Raw genomic sequence first — 25,502 nt, 5'->3', positions numbered from 1 at the left:
ATGATGGTTGAATGTGCTTGTGTGTATAGCCAGTGGTGGGATGATTGCCTCACTAAGTATTTATGAAATACTTATGCATCTCTTTCTTTGATGCAGGTAAAAGCAAAGTGTGATCCGTGGAATCATGGCAAGGAGAGGAGGATGATCTAGGCGCTCATTGGTGTTTTAGATTATTGTTGGTTTTGTTATGGTGTTTAGAACGGAATTTAATAGCATGTTAGGGTGCTTATGTTTCTGGAATAATGTTTTGTTGAACTAGTTGGTTTAGTGGAATTATTTTTATGGATTGTGCTTAAGTCTTTTGCTAGTTATGTTATGTGTGGTTTAATTGACTTTGAATTGATTTAGGGCTGGTTTTAGCTGGTTTACAATTAGTTGGGTTAATCCGGTCGACATGTTTTAAAAAAAAGGATGGGTTCTTCCAATTATCAATTGGTAACAGCTTGTCCGGCGACTTTTATGTAACAACTCGTCCCGTGGGAACCCCTGCCACATGGCACACCTCGCCACATGGCAGCTACAAGCGATGCAGCGTATCGACCTAGTGGGCCAAGAGGCTGCGGGCCAGAGGGCTGCGCAGTTTGGGCCCACACGAGAGAGATTAGGATCAATGCGCTGCAGCGCTGTAAGGTTGCCATGTGGCGGGGTGTGCCATGTGGCGGGGTGTGCCATGTGGCGGAATGCCACTGGGCGGGTTGTTACAACTCTGACTCGATATCAATTGTTATTACTAAAGTCAAGGGACTCGGAAACATGGGACCCTGGTTTGCGGAAAGGTTTAAAAATAAATTTATTTGACCACCTATCTCATCACCAAAGTGCACTTATCGTTTCGATCAAGTGTCCTGAGAGAACTCCAGAGTTAAACGCTCTTATGTTGGAGAAATCCAAGAATATATGGTTTACCTTCCATGAGGCCAAAACATAGAGAAAGATCATGTGGTGATTTGTAGGGTCGGTAAAAAAGTCTATAAAGCCTCTAAAACATAGCAAACCGACCGTCGAATATGGATGGGCTCACGGACTGAGAGAACATGGAGTCTTTTAAGAGAGGTGGGCCTATGGGTTGAGTGAACGTGGAGCCCAATGGGAGAGATGACAGTCTGAGGCGTTGCAAGGGGAGAGATGTTGAACAGAGAAATTGGTTTTACATGATGCTTTTTACTGCTTTCACTTTGTAATATTTCAATATTGTTCTTGATTAAATACAGATCATTTTAATTTCTTATTAAAGAATTGTAATTATTGTTATTGATTAATATGTTGCTTATAATGAAAATTTGAGGTATATACTTTTAATAAAAATAAAAACTCGATTATATATATAAATATATATATATATATATATGAATAATAGTTTTTGAAAATCTATATATATAATGGGAGAGTTCTCTCTCCCTCTAAAATTGTCCACATCAGCATTTTTTCTAATTTTTGTGTCAAGCCCAACAAATCATCTAAACCCATATATTTTGTTCATCACTCTATTGTCTTTTGGCCTGTTAATTTGTAATTTAAGCCCCAACACTTTTACATCCAAATTGGGTTTTTGGCCTCTTCCATAACCCATGTTCATGTAGTGCGTAATATGTTATTTATAGTTAATACAAATTAAAGATAAAGAAAAAAGAAATTTACATAATGTTAACATATAATTTCTTTTCATTTTAATAAATAAATAATTAAAAATTAAAATATGTAAAATAAATTAAATTTAAAATAGTAAAACCAATACTATGAGAATTTTATTAGCAATAATAGTATGATTCAAACTCTAAACAACAACAAACTTTAAAATAATCATACTTTGGAATTTTAAATGTGGTAATATGTTTTAAAATTTAAGTAAATTTTAAATGCATGGTAGAATAATATAAATTTTTTGTAATTATACTTTAATAATTTTAAAGAGGAAAAAGAAATTTAAAGTGAAACATAAGTTCTAAAAACAATATTACATATTTTTTAATTAAATTTAAACTAAAAAAAAAGATTACTAAACTCAATTTAAAATACTCTAAATTTGAAAGGTCACACTTTATGCCGTGAAATTCTATTAAGAATAGAAAAATTAGAAAAACATTATTATCCATATTCTAAAATAATAAATAATTAATTATCACATTATTCATGAGTTTTACAATAAAATATAGAGAAAGTGATTTGTAAGCCGTAAAATGATATATAATTTGTGTAGCATATCTCAAAAAAAAAGTTTACTTATTCTCAAGTAGTACTATTCATTTATAACATAATCTAAAAGAAAAATAAGTTTGATATCCCATGATCTGAATCAAATGCTTTTAACCCAAAATGGACTATTATTAAGGAAGAAATTGTTATGATATTTTTTAAAAAGTAACTCACACTTCAATATATAGTATGCGAGAGTTAATAGAAGGTAGAAATAAACTAGATGTCGAGAGGTAACAAGTGCATTATAGAAGATCAAAAAAGAATTAGTAGTTAAAAGCGATTGAATATAAATGACTATAACTTAAAAAGATAATGTATATGACTAAATTTTGAAATATTTGAGATCCCATCTATTGTGTGAAATGAAAAACTCAAGACACACTACTATATTCAAAGTCGGGCTTAACCGTTAGTTATAGAAATGAGATAAGATAGACACATTCATGACTTGGTCGAGAGTTCTCTTTTACCACATTGCACTTTTCAAGATGGATAAAGCAAGTTTGCTAAACCTACTTTAGCGACATGATATTATATATTTATTTTTACACCTAATGATGTATATGAGGCTCGGTAAATTTTGTCATATATATAGGTGTTATATTTATATCAACATCTAATCATAAAGGATATCTACAATTAGGATCATGAGCTGGTTGTCGATGCTATTTACTCTTCTCGCAAATTTTTTCAAGTAATCTTTGTTACCATGTAATAATATTAAACATTTATTTGTCAAGAAAACACTATTGCCAATAATATATATGTTGTATATCTCTTAAGAAAATTATTTTTGTGTTTACTTATATAGTTTTTATCTTTAAAAATTTGAATGATTATAGTTATGCTCAAAGATTAATATGGATAGAAGAGTTTTTAAATTAAAACCCCACGCAATGCACGGGTACACAATCTAGTATAACTAATGACAAAGAAGTATAGTCTATTATATAATATATTTAACTCCAAATAAATAAGTGCTATTGTATACGACAATACGATAACAAAACAGAAAACCACTATCAAAAGTGTTTGATCTATTATGATACAACGCTATAATATTATTAGATAGCGTTATTCAGATGTTTTTTTTTATTGTAGTACATAATATATTAATTGTACGTAGTTCCAAGATTCCAACTCAAGAAAAATCAATCCAGCTCAGATGAATTTTCGTTGTTTTATTTACACTTAGTCTGAAAACAAAAAGTGAAAAATAACTTATCAAAACAAATACAAACAGACGAAAAATCATTGTAATAAACTTTATTATATATCGATGATTTTGTTATAAAGGAAATGAATAATATAAGATTACAAAGGAAATATATATATATATATATGTTCCCTTTCTGAAACGTATGAATGATTCTATTGTCGTTTGGGGTTCAAATGTCCAAACAAAGAAAGGGATATAATAAATTATGGATTTATAGTATGCTTCTACATAAAGCAAACTCCATAGTGATCAATTTATTCTTTACTTGTAAATCTTAATTCAACTGATACTCTCTTGTATTGATTTGTGAACATTATCTATTTATCAGCTCTTGTATTGTTTGGTAAAAAAGATAATAGTAATCATTGTTCGGATGCAAAGCTTTTATGACCTTAAATTTTGTTTTTTTTTTTTAATTAACTTTGAAATTGTAAGGAGTACTCATTATTTAGTACATGACTCATTTGTTAGAACGAATACAATTGATAGAACAGAAACATACATCATCTCTTCCATTGAAAACTTGTTTGTCTTGGCAAATATGTTGACATGTATGACAAATCGGCCGAGTAACACCATTGTTTGGAACAATCTCGACCTCGAAACCACTTACTTTGATCCTATGGCCAGATTTCAAATAAGGGTATTTCCCTAATATGCATTCGACATGAAGAGTGGTGGAGCAATCATGGCAGGTGTAACAAAATTTACTTTTCATTATATTTTCTTCACAAATCTCACACCACCACTCAAGCTGATCTTGATATCTCTTTGAATAATCTTTATCACAATATAGAGTGAGTAAGTGAGTGTCATGCTTGTATTTTACTGATTTTGGTAAGTTCACGCATTTGAATTCCAAGGAGAACCAACATTCATTGTAACATGTTGCTGCATACCTTGAAGATTGGGCACAGCCTACACACTTATAAATAAATTCGTCATAGTATATTGCTAGATAAAGAGGATGTTTGTGCAGGCTATGGTTGAATGGTTCCGCAAAAGAAGCACACTTCACGTCCATTTTAAACCCACACTCTTCTTGGCTACACTTGTACATGAATCCACAAGAGTGTTGGTTACAAACAGAGCAAGTGAAGAACCCATTATCGTAGTTCCACGTCTCGACATATAAGGTTAGCTGATGAATATGTATCCCATGTTCCATCTTCCGAGGAAGTCTCGCACACACTTCATGGAGAGCAAAGTCGCATTGCTTGCAGTCCAAGAAACCACCATATTCAATTGGTAGGATGCATGCTTGGCATACTTGTCCACCTTCTTGTTTGTCATCCATGTCGAGTCTTAGTAGGTCATGTTCATGGCTAATATGGCGTTTTGATTTTCCATCTATTTCCACCAACGGCGCGAGGTCAAGTTCAGAGTCAACCTCTTCTGATTCAGGTTCTTCTACAAGATCTTTCCCATCCCACACATCGAAACGAATTATGCAGCTTAAATGGACAACATAATTACATGTCTTCTCAATACAACAATATCCTCCATATCCAGCATCAACTTGAGAATGACAAACTCCACAAATGTTATCGCCACTAGAGATACGAAAAACGTGAAAGAGACGATGTGAATGACGTGTGAGCTTTATAACCTTTGGTAAGTATATACACTGTCTATGTAGAAAGAAATCACATTGTAAACATCCGTACATATCCATACCATTAGGATCCCACCCGCAAACATCACATGGGAAATAAATCTCCCTACGTATAAAAGTTAGAGTATGCTCATGAATCTCTGCATTAGTTATTGTGAGACAATCCTTGTGAAAATGTGAGCTACATTCACGACAATAATATGCCAAAGATTCTAAAGAAACCTCACTTTTACATAATTTGCAAACTGCATCACTCGATTTGCATGCAGATTCTTCAAATATGTGTCTAGGGTGATCGGATGCAAAATGCATTACGATGTTGTAGTGGACTTTTTTAATGAAGTGGGATTTTTAATTTGATGTGTAAACTATAAACCAATAGCATTGTATAAATAGATAAATTGTTATTCTCCTTCTATATAGGTATGTACAACAAAGAAGAATAGGATATATTTGGCTTTAAGATGGATGCTTGATGAAAATGTTAAGTCCATAAGAATTACTTTTTCTTTTTCAAATGTGCTATGTTACAATCTTAGACAATTCATTCAAATCCTGATTCGGTTGCTATAGAAACTATAAAGTAAAGAATAATAATGTAATCGTATCTGATTACTTTCTTTGTACGTAAAACTTTTTATTGATTTGAGCCTTATGCTAATCTCGCAAGCTCTCTAAACTAAAAACAAATTCTCTATTACTCTTGTTATAATGATGATATTTGTTTATATTTTCTTTAAGTCAAAAAAATATTAAAAGACACGATGATCCTTCATATATTCAATTATTTACCAATCCAACCACACTAACTGGATCACCATATAATACCCAAACCCACTATTCTTATATCAAATCCACTTAAATAAAATAAAATAAAATAAAATATTTTTAGCCATAATAGCATCCTCAATGGTTTGAGTCCTAAAAATGAGTACTGATACATAAATATATAATCTAGTATATTATATTTGCAAGGATTTTGGGAGAATATTTAATTCAAATTATGTCGGAGGAAATTTTCGGACTCCGCGTTATATTTTACAAAAGTAATTCATTTACCACTAAACTACATCAATATGCTAGTACTATCATGTAAACTATGCAAAATACATATAAAAACAATTATTATAAATTATGTTTGTTTTAAAACTAACATTTATACATGGGTTGTATGACGGAACGTGTTACTAAAATATTAAAAAAAATATCATTAGTATAATACTTCAAAACGAGTTAAAACTCCATTATACTATTTTTTTTTTAACAATTTCAATATCAGACATGTCGAATTAAAATGATTTAATTAAGATTAATAGTTTTTAAACAGATTCTAGCATAATAGGAAAATTAGAATATAAGAATAAAAAGTTTTGTCCCGCTGTGTAGCTCGGATTAAATATAGTCTACTGATAATGAGAAATAAATGAGAAATAATCGGTCTTGATAATTTTCTGATTTCTTGGGCTCATAATAAATACAGCTTGGTCGTTTGAACAAAAGGGACTGGCAAAGGCATGGCCACGGCCAAGAAACCTTATAAATGAATACATCTTTTTATTTTTTGGGAAAAATGAATTAGTACACATTAATATACAAAATGTATTTTTAAAAATTAAAATATATATATATACAAAATGTTCGTATTTCCAAAAGAAATGTATATGGATTCCCTAGCCACATGTACGATTTAAATTTAGTTGACACAGCTTGTGGTGTTTAATTAAAGGGATCAGATTCCATCAATTTCACTTGAAAATTTGCCATTGCACACGTTATTAATTAATAGAATTCGATATATAATTTTTTTGTTTGGTTATGGAATTCGATAATTACACAAAACAAAAATCAAATACCAAATAGTGTCGACCAAAATCAGATTCTTTGATTGGTCTAATACAAAATCAAACGAGAACAAAAGGGACATAAATAAAATTAGACTGCATCAATAGTATCCTTTTTTGGTCGTGTCAATGTCTTCCTCAAACTTAAACAAATCTAACTACAGACGAGAAAGAGTGGAGCTTGATGGAAAATAAGAGACGATGATTATAGGAGAAGGACTTCTTAGAGACTCGGATTTGCTTTTATGTCTTTTCAATGACAAGACTTCCAAGTTAGTGTCGGTTGTGTTAACTCGTGAACTTGAGTTTGGAACAAAGCAAGCAAAGAAGAGTGTAAAGAGAGACATCTCTTTTTGGGTTTTAAAAATTTTCAAAGTGTTGAGTTTTTATGTTAAGTATAAGTGTAAGATATATGTAAATATATACTAAGGGATGTTGAAGGAGTTCATTGAATCTTCTTAGGAGATGTCTATTTCTGGAAAGTGACTTATATTTTCGTGTCCTTCATTATTAATGTGTATACTTGGACCTCAAGAACTTTTGACTCCCCATATAATTGTTTAGCAAGAAGACTATTAAGGATCTATAGTCAAAGCCATATTCCAACGAAATCGATATAAACATTTTATCAACGAATGTAACATTTATTCAACAAAATATATATATATATATATATATATATATATATATATATATTTTAATTTGAAAAAAAAATCAAGAAAAATATTTGTTTTTCACTAGTAAGAAAAAATTCTTTCAAAAATCCATTATTTTGGTTAATGATATTGGTAAAATTAGGGAAATTTTCATAAATACGACAAGTAATTTTTTTTAAACAACTAACTGTTAGTTAAATCTATCCAAAATTAAATTTTATTTTTTTCCAATATTACCACAAGACTAAAATTATGTTTTTAACCTTAAAAACCAAACTCTAAATCTTAAACATTAAACACTATCCCTAAAAACTATACTCTAAATTTAAAATATTCAACCCGGACCAAAAAAAAAGAAATTTTACACCCTTCAAAATTTATTTTTATGTTTGTGTTATTTTTGTAAAAATAAAACTTTGTTGGGGTACTTTTGAAAAAATAAGCTTACTACCGTATTTTTGGATATAAAAAAAATAAAAATGTTGCATATAAAATAATCAACTGATTTATGCATAATTTAACTATGTCGATTTAGGTATAAAATTCAAGATATACATAATTATATATAAGTTTCCACAGTACTAAAATAATTTTTTTTATCCACTTTGGATTTCCAAATCATTATTGTTATTTAGTATCATTTGACAAGACAATTTACATGGTCGAATTATGTGACATCGAGATATACAATATCAATACAAAAAATTTCGACCAAAAGCAAAATCGGTCTATTTACGTAATCAAACCAATATAAAAAGGACAAAAACAAGATTGGACTGGACCAAAGTATATATATAGCCTCATCTCATATACTTTCTTGGTCGTGTTGTGTACCACATGTTAAAATCTAATAATAAACCATAAAACATATTCTTTGATTGGTCTATTACGTACGTAATCAAACATCTATAAGAAGAAAAAAACCAAGATTGGACTGGACTAAAAGTAACTAGCCTCATCTCATATCCATTCTTGGTCGTGTCATTGTCTTCTCATCACTACAAAATTTGAGTTTCCGTCGTTCTTATTTCCTTATAGACGGGAAAGGTTGGAGCCTACTGGAAAATAAGAGACGACGATCGTGGGAGTTGTCGGAGACTCGGTTTTGCTTTTTGGTTTCTTTAAAGACAAGACCTCCAAGTTAGTGTCGGTTGTGTTGTTGATCCGTGGTTCATTTTTTTGACCAAAGCAAACCAAGAAGAGTGTGAAGAGTGACATGTTTGAAGTTCTAAGACTTTTGAAGTGTTGAGTTTTAATTTAAGCCACTATTCTATGTATGTCAGATAATGTATATATAAGAGGATGGTGTGAGTGAAAGAAGTCATTGAGTCTTCTTATTGTAGACGTTTCTTTTTTTGGAAAGTGACATCTTACCTTGTTGGCCAAGCAAGTTTTAATCTGTTGTACCTTTTGACAAGTCTTCGTATACGTTAACCTCAAGGACTTTTGACTCTCCATGCATGTAAATTATGTTGTCATTTCATCAAGACTGCGTGACGATTATTTATGAATGGTTTTTTTGTTTTTCTCAATAACCACAAAAATGATTTTCTAGTTTGTGTTGGTTGTGTTGATCCGTGATTCATGTTTTTGACCAAAGCAACTTAAGCAAGCGAAGAAGAGCTGCGTAGAAAGACATGTTTGAGTTTGGTCTAAAACTTTTGAAGTGTTGAGATTTGTTTTGATCAATATTTCATTGCTTTTGCTTTTCCTAAAATATCGATGATATAAATTTTGCTTTTTTATTAATATCAACATAAGTGATTTTCTTATTCTTAATGATGGATGCTCCTACATATATTGAAGGCGTTTAATTACTAAATAATTTATTTACATGTAGGTTATATATTTAATTCAATATCTTATACTAATTGATTATTTATTTAAATGAAATTGAATCAGAAAAGATAACATGATATATGACACGTGTAAAACTATTAATCCTACAATTTTTTTTCTAAATACATAATTTATATTTTAAGTTAACCGGTAAAAATTTTTGAAATGTAGGCAATTTGTAAGAAAAATATAATCATTATTATGTAAAATCAAACATTTTAAATCATATTAATTATATTCTAAACTTTTTTCTGAGTTAAACTATTAATTAAATTTTGTAGAGTTTTAATATTTAAAATATTCTATAAAGCTAAAATTATTTATTATAATATCGGAAATTTCTAACAGTTTTAATATTTACAAAATAATATTAAATATTTTTAAAATTTAAAATGATAATATTTTGAAACTTTTTTAAATTTTTAATTTTCATAAATAAATAAACGGATTCAACCAAATAAAAATTTTAATTTGGATGCCTCAGAAATCAAGTTTTCTGCTCATTTGTAGTAGGAAGCATAATAGTCCTATTTATAATGGTTATGAACTATAATCTACAAAATTTTGCCTTAAGTAGACGTTGCACACACATTTTTTTTAATCTTTTGAGTAATATATAACCGTTTTCAAAAATTTTAATTGCAAGATATGCGGAATATTGTATTTTTATTATACATATGTTTTATGTAATAATATAAATTTTTAAAAAAATAAGATTATATAAATATATTGGAGAGAGGTTCGATTTATTAGAGAGAAATTTTAGAATTTTTTTAATGTAATTAATATTAGTTTCCAATTTTGCGATTTGCTTGTGATTTAATTACAAATTTTACTTTTAAGTTTTTCTTTTTACTCAGATGGTAAGTAATTAATTATGCAAATATTACAAAATAAATGTTATAAACCAAAATAGATTTTAGTACAAAATATACTTTAAAATGTATATATAGATAATTCAAATTTCGTTAAAAAGACAATATGATACGAGTATAAGTATCTATATATATAAAGTTAGCTTTTTCTCTCTTCTCATGATGCCACCTAAGCATCCACCTAAGCCACATTTTTGTTTAAACATTAAAATAAATTTAAAACATTCATTTAGTGCATATTTATGTTACTTATTTAATTAATAGAAAGTTTATATAAATAAAAATAAATTATGTAAAAAAATGAAATAATAAAATAAGAAAAACAATACTTTAATTTTTTTATTAGTGGTAATAATATAATTCAACTTTCATTTTAAATTGATCATAATTTAATATTTTAAATATGTTACTGAGTTTTAGAATGGAAGTAAAATTTAAATTTATGGTAGACTAAAACAAAATTTATGTAATTGTATATATAAAATTATAAAGAGGAAAAATAAAATGAAAGTGAAATATTAGTTTATAACATGATCAAAAAGAAAAAAAATAATATTTCATAAATTGAATCAAATGCTTTTAATCCAAATTTGAGTATTGAAAGATAATAGTTAAAGAGAAAATAATTATAATATTTTTGAAAATCAATTAAAAATAATAATAAAATTTCACAATATGAATACAAAATCAACGAAACAAAATTATAAACCTCCCGCGCGGAGCGCGGGTCAACTCCTAGTTAATTATATAATTAATAGCCATCATACGTAGGAAAAAAAGCTCTACGTAGATAATTGATTTTAATTGATTGAAAAATAGATAGTCCGTCATATTAATTATCGGTTAAGGAAAAGACAATGGTTTGGTGATATGTAATTATTGCAAGGCTTCCGCGCGGGTCAACTCCTAGTTAATTATATAATTAATAGCCATCATACGTAGGAAAAAAAGCTCTACGTAGATAATTGATTTTAATTGATTGAAAAATAGATAGTCCGTCATATTAATTATCGGTTAAGGAAAAGACAATGGTTTGGTGATATGTAATTATTGCAAGGCTTGGATGAACCTTTATTGAGAAAGTAGTAGCCATCGGACCATCCGGAAATTTTTTTATCACTATCTTTGAAAATCCTTCCACTTGAGCAGTTTCAGCCATCTTTTTTCTCAATGGTATGTGAGATACATGATTGCGGAAGCTCTTCTAATTTTTTAGAAACGTTTTTAAGTCGACAAGACAACATAGATCCAACCATATCAACGATGGTTTGACAATGAGCCAAAGAGGGCTTAGTCACGTGAGAGCTAATAACTCGTCCTGATAATTTCGATGAGTGTGGTTCATTCGGTTGGCTAGCAACTAATTTCGAGAATATCAACTAATTATTCGTCGTGATAACATATAGTCATTTCTATTTCTTTTTAATACAATGTATTATTATTTGATCAATGTGCATGTGTTTAATCAGTACAGAAAGTTAAAGGACAAACATTGTAAGAAAGCATCATACCAAAACCATTTCAACAAAAATCAAAAATCCAAGAATAAAGGTTGTATTGAAAACGATGTTTATATCGCCTTTACTTGTGTTATGTCAATGATGTCTTTTGAATCCATATCATGACAAATCTAGTTACTTATATATGAAATCGAATTGAAATGCTCTTTTTAAATGTGGCATATCATCATGGAACCACTGTTCAGAACCGTTATTTAGGTTTGAAATATGAAGAAAAAGTCATGTTAGTTTTTGTTATGTATGTACTTGGAGAAGTCTACTCATGATAAGGCTCCATTACGTACCACTCAGAACATTTATCTCTTCTCTTTGTTTGATTAAATATGATTTTTGATGACTAACTCTAAATTAGTTTGATTTGCCGGATCTAATAGCATCTCCAACCCTACTCTATTTTAGAGTCAAAACATTTATTTTAGAGTAACATTTGCTCCAACCCTACTATATATCTTCTTCTAAAATAGAGTAAATTATAGAGTTACTCTAAAAATAGGAATTAGAGTAATAATACATTGGAGCAAAACAATGCTCTATTTTAGAATTGCTCTATTTTAAAGAAAAATATAGAGATATACATTGAAGATGGTCTAACTAATGATTAGACAAAGCTGGTATAGACTTCTTTAAATTGGTAAAAGTATTGTCCATAATTTATACAAACGGAGTGGTGTACATTCCCAACACATCTAAAAATATTAGCTAGAAACAAGATTTTTGTGTTTTTTTCTTACCTTTCTTTACTAGTAGTTTAAATTATAAAGCTGATAATTTAATTTGGATTTCCAAATCATTATAGTTATTATCACTTAACAGAGAAAAAACAAAAAAAAACAATTTAAATCGGCGCTATATAAAATAAGAGATATACATAATTATACAAAACAAAGTCAATAGATAACAAAAAAATTTCGACCATAATAAACCATAAAGCATATTCTTTGATTAGTCTATTACGTACGTAATCAAACATATACAAGAAGGACAAAAACAAGATTGGACTGGACCAAAAGTATCTAGCCTCATCTCATATCCTTTCTTGGTCATGTCGTCATTGTCTTCTCATCATCACCACAAAATTTGAGTTTCCATAGTTCCTATATCTTTATAGACGGGAAAGGTTGGAGCCTACTGGGAAATAAGAGACGACGATCGTGGGAGTTGTCGGAGACTCGGTTTTGCTTTTTGGTTTCTTTAAAGACAAAACCTCCAAGTTAGTGTCGGTTGTGTTGTTGATCCGTGGTTCATTTTTTTGACCAAAGCAAACCAAGAAGAGTGTGAAGAGTGACATGTTTGAAGTTCTAAGACTTTTGAAGTGTTGAGTTTTGATTTGAGCTACTATGCATGTCAAATAATGTATATATAAGGGGATGGTGTGAGTGAAAGAAGTCATTGAGTCTTCTTATTGTAGACGTTTCTTTTTATAGAAAGTGACATCTTACCTTGTTGGCCAAGCTTTAATCAGTTTAGTTGTGCTTTTTGAGTATGTCTTTTGACAAGTCTTTGTATACGTGAATCACAAGGACTTTTGACTCTCCATATGTAAACTTCGTTGTTATTTCATCGAGACTCATGTGATGATTACTTTGATTTGATTAGTTTCTTTAAATTTAAACTGTTTTTTTTTATTATGCTTTTCCTTAAATATTGATGGAATTATTAATTTTTGTTTTTATTTTATGAGTATCAACAGAAATGATATTCTTAATTTAGATATTCCCAAATTAAAGTTATAGATAACTAAAAAAAATTGTTCATTCTCAATGATGGATGGTCCTGCATATATTTAAAGTCATCATTGAGAATGAAAAATTCTTTATGTGTGTCGTAGCTACGATTATTCTCATACGTGTAGCTATGATTATACGTGTTCTGAATCTTACCACATAAAACCTCTTTATATCATTGAAATCACTCTCTGATGGCCACTCAGCCAAGCTCCACTAAGTACAGCTTCTGATGGCACTTTCAGTTCCTAATACAATAATAGAAATCAACAACAAGTGAACTTGTATACAAAGAATCATCAAAACAATGCATCACAAGTCACACATTTTTTACCTTGATCAGGTATAGAAATACAGGATGTCAAATCAAATTTGCAAAAACATTTTTCACTAGCAGTAGTCTTGAGAATGAGCTCATCAGATGTGGTTGGATCCTTTGAAATGAAAGTTATGTAGTACGAACAAGCAGCTGAACCACACTGTAACTCTTTATGGAACTGAACTGAAATTTTGTCCCCTGGGGGTACAGTAGGAAAAAAACAATTGTGCAATTTCAAACCAAGATCACATGTGATTTTGGTTAAAACTAAACAAGACCTTGATATCCAAATGCTATACAATAAATATAGAAGCTAAGCAACAGATAGAAAAGTGTGAGAAGGAGGTCATGAGATTCTTCGTTTCCTCGATATGGCTGCTCTATTTGATGAGTCAGGAGCAACAGATGAGCCTTGCTTGTGAGCTTCAACCATTGAATACACCTGCACTCCATCAACATATACACACTTTTAAACATGGAGTTCTTGAATCAAACAATCATGAATTACCTTAAGAACAACCTAATCAAAACCTATGATAACATTGTCTATTTCAAAACTTGTTCGTTCTAAGCAATCACATCTAGGGGTAGTCTTTTTATTTTGTTTGAAGAAGAAAAGGTGATACCTTTCTAACAGCCGATGTCAGTCCCATGGTAGAAAGAGCATCACTGCCCACACACTTCCATGTCAGAGTGTCATTTGCCTGATCTTTCAACAAAGCATCAGTTCCACCTTGTATGACACAGAGAAGAGAGTAATTTCTTGTCAATTTTACTGACTAAACTTACGTCCATGTCAATGTTAAAGAGAGACCGAGAAAGAAAGAAATAGATAGCGGTCAAACCTGTAAGTTGTACAACTAATAGTTCCACATACACTTTTCGACGTATGTGTGTGAAAATGTGGACGAATTCTCCAAGTTCTTTTCTTGAAACTATAGTGCATGTTTTCTTGGGTTGTACATGAAATGCTTCTTTAAGGTAGAGGTTGATCGCGTTCCTCCTTGTTGCCAAACCAGCTTCCTTATCCAATATAACAGATGGGAACTCCCAAAGACCAGCAAGCAGACCCTCTTCAGGTCTCTTTACAAGAACAAATCTACCTCCTGATTGGTTCCTCTCCAGATTCAGTATTTCCAAAACACATACGCAACAAAAGTCGCACCTTGGCTTGGCCTTGACCACTTTTGTAGGATAATCTGTCACAGAAATGGTTCTGTTTTCCTGGGAAAGTGAATATGCACGGCATTGGCTGGAAACAGGACAAGAAGAGCAACTTGGCTTTGAAACACTACATAGAGTAGCACCAAGCTCCATCAGAGATTGGTTGAAATCTCCAGGACGTGAAGGATCCACTAGCTGAGCAGCTAGTTTCCTGACAAAGAGAGATTATTTACTTATCCTCTTTTATTGTCTCAATAGTAAGACATCCGAGCAAATGCAAAAGTTTGTTCACCAGAAATTCCTGGCCGTACGCCGGTCTTTTGGATTAGCTGAGATGGCCTTTAGTCTGGCAAGCACTCTTATCACGTTTCCATCAACAACTGGTACCGCCTGGAACAGAATAAGTGCCAAAAGATGTAAAGATGATTACTGAATGGCTTACATATATGACTGAATAAATAAAACTGACTCACCTCATTGAAAGCAATAGAGGCGATTGCTCCGGCTGTGTACTCTCCTATTCCTTTAACTTTCATCAAGCTAGACGCTTGATTAGGAAAACCATCCTTCCCTGCAACAACCATCTTCGCCCCCTACGAGAATCAAGACAAGAAGAACGCATTACTATGATATACAGTGAACATATCAACTAGGTTCAAATGCCAGATTGCAGAAGTGTATTCACCTCTAACAAAAAACGTGCCCGCCGATAGTACCCCAAACCTGCCCACATTTCGTTTACCTCCTGCAGCGGGAATAACTCAATTTCTTAGCAGCAAAATCACATGTTTTACTCACTCCCCCTGAAGAAAAACAAATCCCAATGGTGTGGCATTTGAAGCTAGAGGCTAATATAGAGTAGTCATTTCCTACTAACGATGAGAAAATGCACAGCAAACCGAAGAAGATTAAGCCTTACTTCCCAGTTATTATTACACATCAAACAGGATTTTCTAACACCGTCTTTACCAAAGACACAACCATATAGGAAATCAAATGGGGCATTTATAGGGTATATTCTCAATTTCCCACATAGTAAGATCAAAAACAAAGACACTCTTTATAAAGGAGCCAATTATCTGGAAAAAAAAGACAAGCAAGTACAACATAACACAAGAAAAGAAAGCTCTTAATTTTTTCTCATGCTCCTGAAAACAAAAATTGAAAATGGTGTGGCATTAACTTTTATACAGACCTAATATATATCTCTCTTCCCTACAATGACAGGCAAATGAATAGCAAAATAACATAAAAAGACAAAGCCTTTACATACCAGAAATGCACATAAGTATTCAAATATAGAGTTTCTTCTCAGATTCTCACATAGTAAGACTGAATAAACATACACTCACACATTCTTTACAAAGTAGCTCATTTGCCAAAATAATGACAAACAACATAACCCAATAAAAGAAAGCTCTTTCTTCATCTACTAACGATATATTATGCAAATCACACAACATCCTATTCTAAGGAGCCCAAAAAGATGAAACTTTACTTCCCAACTGGTGCATATAAGGATTCATATAGTTTAAAGTTTAAACCCAATTTCCCACATAATAAGACTGTACAAAACACATAACACCCAATACTAAGGAAAACAGTGACAAGCAACATAAGACAATTAAGCTAATTCTTCATCTACTAATGAAAGAAAAATGCAGAACAATACCAAAAAGATGAAGTCTTTTAGAGTTTTTATAGCCAATTTCACACCTAGTGACAATGAAACACAGAGAAAGGAGAAGTCTTTACAAATTAACCAATTTGCCAAAAACCCAAGAAAAGAGAAGTCTTTCTACATCTAATTGATTCTCCCAAATTGACAGAAGAAGAAGAGAAGAATCACCTCAAGGGAAGCTTGAGCAAGGTCATTAATGGTTGGCCATTTAAGCATCCAACGTTTGTAATACTCCAAAACAGTCTGAACCCTAGTCTGCTGTAGCATAATCTCAGATACCCAAACCTCATAAGCTCTTCTCTCCTTTTCACTTTCACTTCTTCTCTTCCTCCATGGAAGATCTCTCTGATTTGTATCGTACCAATCAAGCAAAGACATTCTGATTTCTTGAGTTTCATTTCCGCTGAAGAGATCTTCTATGTCTCCTCCAAGCGGTTCTTCTTCTTCTTCTGGTTTTTCCGCTCGGCTCTTTTTCTTGAGTTTCTCGCGAGGAGTAGAAGATTGCGACATTGTTTTGGTCCTAAAGTTCGAAGCTTTGTAATGAAAACTTAGAATGGTCTTTGGATTTTGTCTCTTTGAAGCGACCGTTGATCTTTCAAATGTAGGGTTTCGAGCCACGCGGAGAAGACGAGCCATTCACATAGAAGAATGTGGACTAAACTGACACTTCCCTATAGAATTAGCGAAATTAGCGATTTCAATATTTTTGGTGGACGAACTATGCAAACAGACATAACTTTTGGGGGTAAAATGTAGTTTATATTTTGAATGATTGATTAACGTTTGACACAACATTGTAAGTTTGGAACCAAATTAGTCTGGTTTGGTTTGTGTTCAGGTTGGTTCATGTTCGGTATGGTTTCTATTTGATTCAATAAAGGTCAACTAATTTTAAGAACTTTGTTTGATATAAAATATATAAAAAGGTTTACGAAATAATTGTTCACGCTGAAGTCGAAATTCTGGTGTGGGCGATGAGATGCATGATTGACATAATTTCAGAGATTTTATGTTTCTTACTGACTGTTTTGACTTGGTGAAGATGATGTTTTTTTCTACGGCGTGGCCGGCTTTCTCTCTTTATTTGGACGGCATTAACACTAATAGGAAGAATTCTCAACTTTTTCTTTATCTCTTATACACCTAGAAATCTGAATGTAAAAGCGGACCATTTGGCACGACTAGCTCGTTCCACTCTGCAACCTATCAAGTAAATAAACAAATGTCCTTCAACTTGACTAATGACTCATTTGAGCTAATCTTAGTTTTTTTGGATGACCAAAAAAACAAAGTTTAATAAATAATTGAATCTAGCTATCTTTAAATCATAGAAAATAAACACAAAAACAATACAATATTAAAATTTAATGCATATTTATAATTTTATTCTTTTGAACTTCAAGTTAAAGTAATTTATTAGAAAAATAAAAAATAAAATCACACGTTCAAAGTTATAAGGGCATCCACATCGGTAGGACTTCTTTTTGTCCCATTAATTTTTTTTCTTTTTTCTTATTTTTAGTTTTTTTTTTTAGAAAAAAAAAAACAAAAGCTGACCAATCGCGGGCCGCCACGTGTCAATGGGGCCCGCGAATTGTGAAGAAGAAAACAGAGAACATTGTAAGTACGTTCCTTCATGTTATTGGTATTTTTTTATTTAATTTTAATGCAAAATTGTGGGACGATGGATAGATACGCGGATGCATATGACCTAAACAAATGTAATCTGGGTAAAATTACATTTTCTACAACAATATTAATAATACTAATTAATTAATTAATTGAAAACACATTGGGTTATTGGTTCAAACCGAACCAAACTGAACCGTAACATAAGCAAATGGTTTGAGTGTATGATGGGGTTTAGTTTGGATCGGTTTAAATTCCGTTGGTTCAGTTTGATTCTGTTAAAATGCCCACCTCTATGTAGGTGGACTAAATTGACATTTCCATATAAGATTAACTAAATCAGCAATTTCAATAGTTTTGGAGGATGAACTATGCAAAAAAACATAAAGTTTGGGGGTAAAATGTAATTTATATTTTGAAGGACTGATTAACATTTGACACCCAAACATCAAACAGTCTTTGTTTTTTTTTGCCGATACACAAAAACTAGAAAAGGAGATTTTGGCAATCAAACTCAAAACTGAATGTGATCCCTGCTACTATCTAAATTGTATGTACATATTATCTCAAGTCACTTGGATTGTAGAATTTTCCAATGTTATTTGGATAACAGAGAACAAAACACTGCTTCTCTCTATACAACCTTCTTCCTCTATTCTATCGCCGTCCCATGATGTCGAGATGAGAGCTACAACTACGTCGTAGAGGCTCGCCTACCTGGAACAGAGTAATCCACACAAGTAAGAAACTCAAACTAATCCGAAAACATTATCCAAGTTCAAGAGATAAATCAACAAGACAATTGGCAAATATCTATAGCTAAATTGACTTTGTGTGGACTAGACAATAAACTTGGGTTGTAATGGATGGTTTTAGAAAAGTATATCATACTTGTATTTCTGGTTCTGCAAAACAGTTGATTCCTTTCTGGGTGAGCTTTTTCCACAAACGGAGCAATCAAGGTATCCAGTTTAACCAGCCATAGAGCCATCGCAGAAGTTGTTTGAGGCATCGAAGGGAAGCAACTTATCGTTTCTCCCAATAAGGAATGCGCTTGATCACTAGAGTGCCATAGCCAATCTTCATTGATTGCCCCAACAAAGTCCCCAATTACCTTCAGCAATTGCACATAATTAATTTAGAGGACAGTTTCGATTTGATAAAGAATATTGTGCCACACAGAAAAGGAGGTTATATAATAGACTGATACCTGCGTAATTTCAGACACAGTTGAGCTCCGCCGAAGTCTTTTGGCCCATAACCTATGAGCTGACTTTCTCCATGCACCAATCAAGGCATCTTCAGGCATTGCAGACTGCAAGATATTTCAGCACACAAAAATAACGGAGGCTTCTCTTAATACAAAATCAATAAAGTAAAAAGTTGAGCACTTGGAGAAAAAGTCAAGCAAAAGACTATTGGCATACCTCAATGGCATACACGGCAGCCTTTAGTGATTGCAGCTGGGAAGATAGAATTTTATGATCCGGAAATGCATCACACTCTTCTTTCCTCCTACATGTGGCTGCATGAATCGCATATCTCTCTTCAAGATCTATATCGACCTCAAACGTGGTATGGCAAATCTTACAGTGCTTCTCATCTCTCCAATACAGATCATGGCAACTCTTACACCTAGTAAGTGAATCAAGGTAGGATCTTCGGCGGTGTTTAACAGCATTGAGATTAAAATTAAAATCAGCCCATATCCATTCATCAAACTCTTGAAGAAGGCTCCACAATAGGCTTTTCTCCCGTTTACTTCCGATCTCAAATACTATGGCTGCATGTTGCGAGGAGACCTGATCATTTGCAATCTCACTCGGACATAGGTTGTTGTCTATATCAGAAACCGGTGAAGAACTATCCTCTCTGACTATGTCTGTGAAATGGGCTGTCTCCGACTGGGCCATTTGTCTACTCAGCATGGCCTGACAAAGAAAACTTTCCCGTTTTTCCAATGACTCAATAAGACGAGCTTCCCGTCTGCCCCTATCATCCAAAACTGACAACAGCGCCCGCAAAGCCTACACCAAGGAAAAGAGGAAAAAATCAGGCACAGAATAATACAATCTTCAATACAGATTTCCAATTAACCAGCAGAGTGATTATAATTTCAGGAAGAGCACAATGACATTACCTCCTTGTTGTCGAGAACTTCCCAATGACCATCTTCAGAAGATTCAAAGAACACACACCTATGACCAGGGTCATTTAAACTGCATGGGCCTAAGAAAAGCCAATACCTATTGAACCTACGATCAGAACCAAGGTACACAGATTGCATTGGGTGAACATTATTAGCTTTTTCTCCAGCCAGCTTTGCAAAGGCCCCCACAATTGATGACGAATCAACTGGATGAGAATCAGATGATTTAGTTAGCGCTTGAGTTCCATGAAGCTCTCCTCCATGGACCCATGATCCACGTCTGTACTGATTAAAGGAGGATCTCTTAATTTTTCCACCAGAACCATGACTATAGATACTAGGGGCACAGTCAACCATAGCTCTCGGTATATCCTGTTGTTAAAAATATATTAGCACTACGTAGCAGATATACATAGCTGTAACAAAACTGTCAAAAAGAAATATCATTTTTATAGTTTTAAGGGAAGGTTGTCAAGTTTTAAGTTCATATACAGAAACAATCATTAGTCAAGGAGCAGCCAAAATCACAGGGGTCAGAAATCAATCTGCCCAAGCTTTTGTAGAGATGCAATGATGGAGCAATTTAACATCAAGTTTACTAGGAGACTCAGTTGAAAATTTGGTCTAGATAGTATGGGGATTACCTCCATTCTGATAGTGGAACCAGAGCTAAGAAGATCAATCAAAGCCACAAGAACATCTAACTTCTCTTCAATGCTTAGGTCTGAATATTCCCCTTCCATTAGCCCCAACAGCCATGGTTCTCCGGGATGGCTTTCATCGATCTCACTATATACTTCCCGCATTTTACTTTTATGCCTCTGCCTTTTCCTGTACTTAACTTTTCGAAGTGCAGGATTTTCTGAAACACGTTCAACCTCATCACCAGAACTACTCGAGCAATCTTCATCATCAACACTCCCAGACACGTCCGAATCAGACTGGCTCTTGTCAGGGTCCTCAGAGAAACAATTAACACGTACACGATAAGTTGATTCTGATATCTTTTCAAATAATGTAATATCACTTGCCAAAGTTGAACATATTGAATTCTCTCGTTCTTCTTGTGCAGTTGCAAGATTCAACACTGCAACCTACAAAACCACACGGCATCAGCATATTCCATTAGATATCATTTTAGGATATCAGAAAGCAGCCGAACAGTACAAGCAAACGACCTATCAATTTTGTCCAACTGAACCACTTAATTGACAAGTAGAAGCTGATAATAATCACAAAAACTTACCTCTGGAGCATTGGCTAACTCAGATATTTCCAAGCCATTATTGCCTTGCTCATTAAGCATTCTAAATAATTCGCCCTTTAACGTTCCAAGACGGAGGCCATACTTTTTCATGAGTCTCCTTTCCTGGAGAAAGAAGAAAGGTAACATCAACCAACACTGCGTCAGCAAAGAAAATAAGGGACTAAACGAGAAAACCATGTGGATATCAATAACAAAATAAAATTGAGCAAGAGCCTTAAATTCCCAACATGTAACTGATCTATCTTCAGGAACAAAACAAATACATGATAGTTCGGAAAAAATGGACAAGAGAATAACCATGGTCTTCGAATAAAATATAGCCAAGCCAATAAAGCAGACAGACAATGTCAATGGATCATATGTGTCAGCAAGAGCACAAAATCAGCACCTTACTTAGTTCTTCTGATTGAACAGCACACTTCAGTGTACCATAACCAGCGGCCACCAATATCTGGCGCAGTATTTCCGTCCACGTAAGAGAATTTAATAAATCCTTCCACATATCAAGAATAAGAATTTGACTCTCAACCTGAAAAATATCATGGAAAATGTCAACATATATCCCACTGTGCTTCTTTTTTTAGGCGTTTATGAAAATTAACTAGAAAAGGAAGCACACTGAAAAAGGGGCCATGGAGACGGGAAGATTTTACTGTAAATTTTCTAATGTTGATCCTAAAACTCCATTAAACTAGCAAGTTCAAAAATAGCTCAACATTAATGCATACCGACTGAAGCAGGGCTAGAAACTTGCATGATATATTCAAGTTTGAAAAAGATCCCCTTTGCAGCTCGGTTTCAACATCAAGCAAAAGCAGCTTCAGCAGGGAAAGATGAATTTTACCAAGGAGAAAGGAATCCTGAGATTTAAACGCAAGCACAGAAAAAAGTTATACAATATACATTATATTTCAGAAGGATAAAGTGAGACTGACAGAGCATACAATAACAATTTCCTTCCACAATAGAAAACTGTATTAAACTGAGCATTTGTTATCAGAGAAAAGCAATCACCTTATCGTGAAATGCACGTGTGAACTCATCGAGTGTAAAAGGACATATATCAAGAGTTACTGAATAAGTATAAAGGAAATGGACAACCTGCCAAGAGAATACTGAGTCACTAACAAGAAAGCCAGAAATGATAGGTAATTTATGAACACACTACGAAACCGTCAAGCACCAATTTTGACAGTTTACACACCTTAAACAACTTCTTAACAGGCTCTGGAGACGAATTCCATGGATGCAAACCAAAAGGCATCCTCATCTGAACAGAATTTGGGGGAAACTTGGGCAATAAATCTAGAAACAACAAAAAACTGTCAGAGGACCCCGTGGCACTGGCCATGTAACAAATGAACATGAATGAAGACTCTTTCATGTAACACTGGCATACACACCTTTGCAAAGAAAACAACCACGAGGTCCACTACTAGGATGATGGCACGAACAAGTCAACGGATTTCCTCTCTCCTGTCGCTCACGCATCTCTAATTCTTCGTCATCCATTAGTATCGAAATTGTTTGGCAGGTTTCTTTAAATACCTCCCTGTCCGCAGCAAGCTCACAATTTTCTTTAAATGCCTTTTGAGTTTCATCCTTGTTTAATGTTACCTATAGCAAGAGTCAAATCTTTGTTTGCACTTTCCATGTGACTATAATGAATCAAAAGTTCCAAATAAAGATCAAGTTACCTCTCGATTTATAGAACACCTCTTCTTTTCTGTCGACCTCTTCTGCAACAGTTTTTGCTTCTGAAGAAAGAAAATTGCAGTTAGCAAGAAATTTAAGAGAAAAAGGCAGCAGAAAGAGAATGAATCATAATTATGAAAGATAAAGTAGGCTATAAATACCAGTATTGATGCTAATTGTTTTTGCTTTTTCTTTCGATGTGGGGGTTTACGTGCTGAGCTTTGAGGTAATGTAGCTCTTGCATCCAATAAATCAACGCAAGGAGATACATTCCTCCTGTTTGGATTCATTACCCGCCATACTGTCATCAAACCCTTTCCAATACCATGTTTCTTCACAGTCTTCTCTCGAATGCAATCTGGTCTGGTATGATCCATCAGCTCAGAAATCTAAAGAAAATTAAGATCAGGGACTATGTGACTTAGCATACCCAGGTAAAAACACCTTACGAAACAACACATAAGATATATCTACTACCTTTCTCTTTCTTGCCATTCTCTGTTTCTGTTGATCAACAGATGAAGTGCCCAGCCAAGAAGCTATCAGAAGGGAAAGAATTCCACATAAGAATTAAACAAATCTGAATCAAAATTTTGAAGTCATGCAAAAATCAAGTCTGCCATCATTCGGGGTCCAATTGTCTAGTCATAGATGTTTCTCATAAGAAAAATCAAAACTACTAAGCAAGCACTAACTTCATTGCACTGGTATAAAGCGTTGGTTTTAAAAGTCAAATTTTCAGATATCCAAGCCTTCTCTACAGGGTGTGATATGATTTATCTTGCAGTGTAGGCAAAAAGGCAAATATACCTTTGCGTGCTCCAGACGGGAGATGGTCAAATTCAGAACCAAGCGAAGGACCATCCTTTCGAAAGATCTTAGCCAAAATGTGCTGTGAAGTTAATAACCCTTGGCAATTGGCCTTCTTTATCCCAACATTACATCTTTTCTCAACACCCGCTATAAGATCGCATCTGGAAGATGTGGAACTCCTTATACGAGATGGATTGTATGACTGAGGATTCTCTGTGCCCACCCCATTATCCGCCAGTGATTTCACGCCTTTCCCTCTACTTCTTCTCCTCTTGAACCATCCACTTACTTCCTTCACTGTTAACCCCAAAGACTTGCCCAAGTCCTCCATTTCCCTAGAAGTCGGATACATTTTCTCTGCTATCATTTATAAATGAAAACCATCAAAGACAGAAAAAAGTGATATAGACCCAAGGTATATCATACACAAAAAGCTAGCACAAGACGCCAATTCTGAATTTTACATGTTAGACTATACGTGTTGATCATTTCTGTCAGAAATGGCCTCTTGAGCTAGCTTTTCATATACATACTAAAACAAACAAACAAAAACTCGTACCCAAATAAAAAGCCTCAAGAGCTTGAACTTGTTCTGGCGATTTCCTCTTCATTTCTACTTAAAACAGAGATCTCGTACTCTCAAGGTATCAAAACAAAGCTCATAATAGTCAAACCCTTCTCCAACATTTCTGCAACATAAACAAATCAATTATCTCCATCATCAGACCAACAAGAAGATGTGATCACCACCTTGATCTCACACTTAACTCTAAACACAACAAATCCAAAATTCACAACAAAACAAAGGATTCAACCCAAAAAAACGCATCCGATGGAAGCAAATCAAAAACAATCACCATAGTAGCTTTCTTAGAACTGTAAAAATGGCGAACACTAAGAAGTGATACACAACACTAACAGTGAAATTAGAAGCAAAGAGCAAACGAAATCACAAAAACCATTAGAATTGAAGAAACCCAAGTCTCAGTCTCATGGAAATTGATTAAAAAAACACACAACGAAATGACGATGATGATGATTACTGAACTAAACAACACTCACTACACAAACAAAACCAGAAAAAATCAACAAGCCATGGAAACTTACAGAGACAGAAACAAGTTCAGAGAAATGGAAGAAGAAGGTAGAAGAAGAAGAAGAAGAAGAAGAAGACGAAGAGTAAGATTTTACAAAGAGTAGGGTTTTGGGTTTTTTATCATCTTCCCTTTGTTTTCTCAGTGTCTCTGGGGTTTTACGGATATTTTTTTTATTTTTCTCGTAAAATGCTAAAAATATCTCT

General features: G+C 33.1%; 6 protein-coding genes across 7 annotated transcripts; all 6 read right to left on the bottom strand.

The window, feature by feature from the left end:
- Window positions 1-3,875: 3,875 nt before the first annotated feature.
- LOC17879400 lies at window positions 3,876-5,342 on the bottom strand. The gene has a single exon (XM_006284896.1). The coding sequence runs from the start codon at window positions 5,340-5,342 to the stop codon at window positions 3,876-3,878; it is 1,467 nt and encodes a 488-aa protein (XP_006284958.1).
- Window positions 5,343-6,928: 1,586 nt separating this feature from the next.
- LOC111829741 lies at window positions 6,929-7,218 on the bottom strand. Its single transcript, XM_023779777.1, has one exon. It carries the CDS (start codon window positions 7,216-7,218, stop codon window positions 7,030-7,032), a length of 189 nt encoding a protein of 62 aa, XP_023635545.1. The 3' UTR covers window positions 6,929-7,029.
- Window positions 7,219-8,331: 1,113 nt separating this feature from the next.
- Window positions 8,332-8,761, bottom strand: LOC111829732. Its single transcript, XM_023779747.1, has one exon. The coding sequence runs from the start codon at window positions 8,743-8,745 to the stop codon at window positions 8,560-8,562; it is 186 nt and encodes a 61-aa protein (XP_023635515.1). The 5' UTR covers window positions 8,746-8,761; the 3' UTR covers window positions 8,332-8,559.
- A 3,920-nt stretch (window positions 8,762-12,681) lies between these two features.
- LOC17879858 lies at window positions 12,682-13,119 on the bottom strand. The gene has a single exon (XM_006284776.2). The coding sequence runs from the start codon at window positions 13,047-13,049 to the stop codon at window positions 12,864-12,866; it is 186 nt and encodes a 61-aa protein (XP_006284838.2). The 5' UTR covers window positions 13,050-13,119; the 3' UTR covers window positions 12,682-12,863.
- An 847-nt stretch (window positions 13,120-13,966) lies between these two features.
- On the bottom strand, window positions 13,967-17,340 carry LOC17880028 (adenine DNA glycosylase). The gene is made up of 7 exons (XM_006282538.2): window positions 16,818-17,340; window positions 15,654-15,713; window positions 15,442-15,561; window positions 15,261-15,358; window positions 14,650-15,179; window positions 14,431-14,537; window positions 13,967-14,246 (listed from the first exon to the last, which is right to left on the bottom strand). Exons 1-7 carry the CDS (start codon window positions 17,283-17,285, stop codon window positions 14,151-14,153), a joined length of 1,479 nt encoding a protein of 492 aa, XP_006282600.2. The 5' UTR covers window positions 17,286-17,340; the 3' UTR covers window positions 13,967-14,150.
- A 1,345-nt stretch (window positions 17,341-18,685) lies between these two features.
- LOC17878787 (homeobox-DDT domain protein RLT3) lies at window positions 18,686-25,414 on the bottom strand. 2 transcript variants are annotated; one of them, XM_006282976.2, is made up of 18 exons: window positions 25,310-25,414; window positions 24,762-24,891; window positions 24,200-24,562; window positions 23,867-23,928; window positions 23,551-23,778; window positions 23,392-23,451; window positions 23,098-23,311; window positions 22,899-22,999; window positions 22,709-22,795; window positions 22,423-22,554; window positions 22,083-22,223; window positions 21,674-21,796; window positions 21,072-21,521; window positions 20,419-20,799; window positions 19,706-20,305; window positions 19,489-19,593; window positions 19,170-19,392; window positions 18,686-18,995 (listed from the first exon to the last, which is right to left on the bottom strand). In XM_006282976.2, the coding sequence occupies exons 2-18, from the start codon at window positions 24,811-24,813 to the stop codon at window positions 18,973-18,975; spliced, it is 3,345 nt and encodes a 1,114-aa protein (XP_006283038.1). In that variant the 5' UTR covers window positions 24,814-24,891; window positions 25,310-25,414; the 3' UTR covers window positions 18,686-18,972. The 2 variants fall into 2 exon arrangements, with proteins under 2 accessions (XP_006283038.1, XP_006283037.1); XM_006282975.2 differs by having other exon boundaries at window positions 24,200-24,559.
- Window positions 25,415-25,502: the final 88 nt, after the last annotated feature.

The sequence above is a fragment of the Capsella rubella genome, unplaced genomic scaffold (assembly GCF_000375325.1).
Source record: "Capsella rubella cultivar Monte Gargano unplaced genomic scaffold, Caprub1_0 scaffold_7, whole genome shotgun sequence".
NCBI lineage: Eukaryota > Viridiplantae > Streptophyta > Magnoliopsida > Brassicales > Brassicaceae > Capsella > Capsella rubella.
Note: the sequence above shows the minus strand (reverse complement) of the source record. Positions and strands in the feature narration are given on the sequence as shown.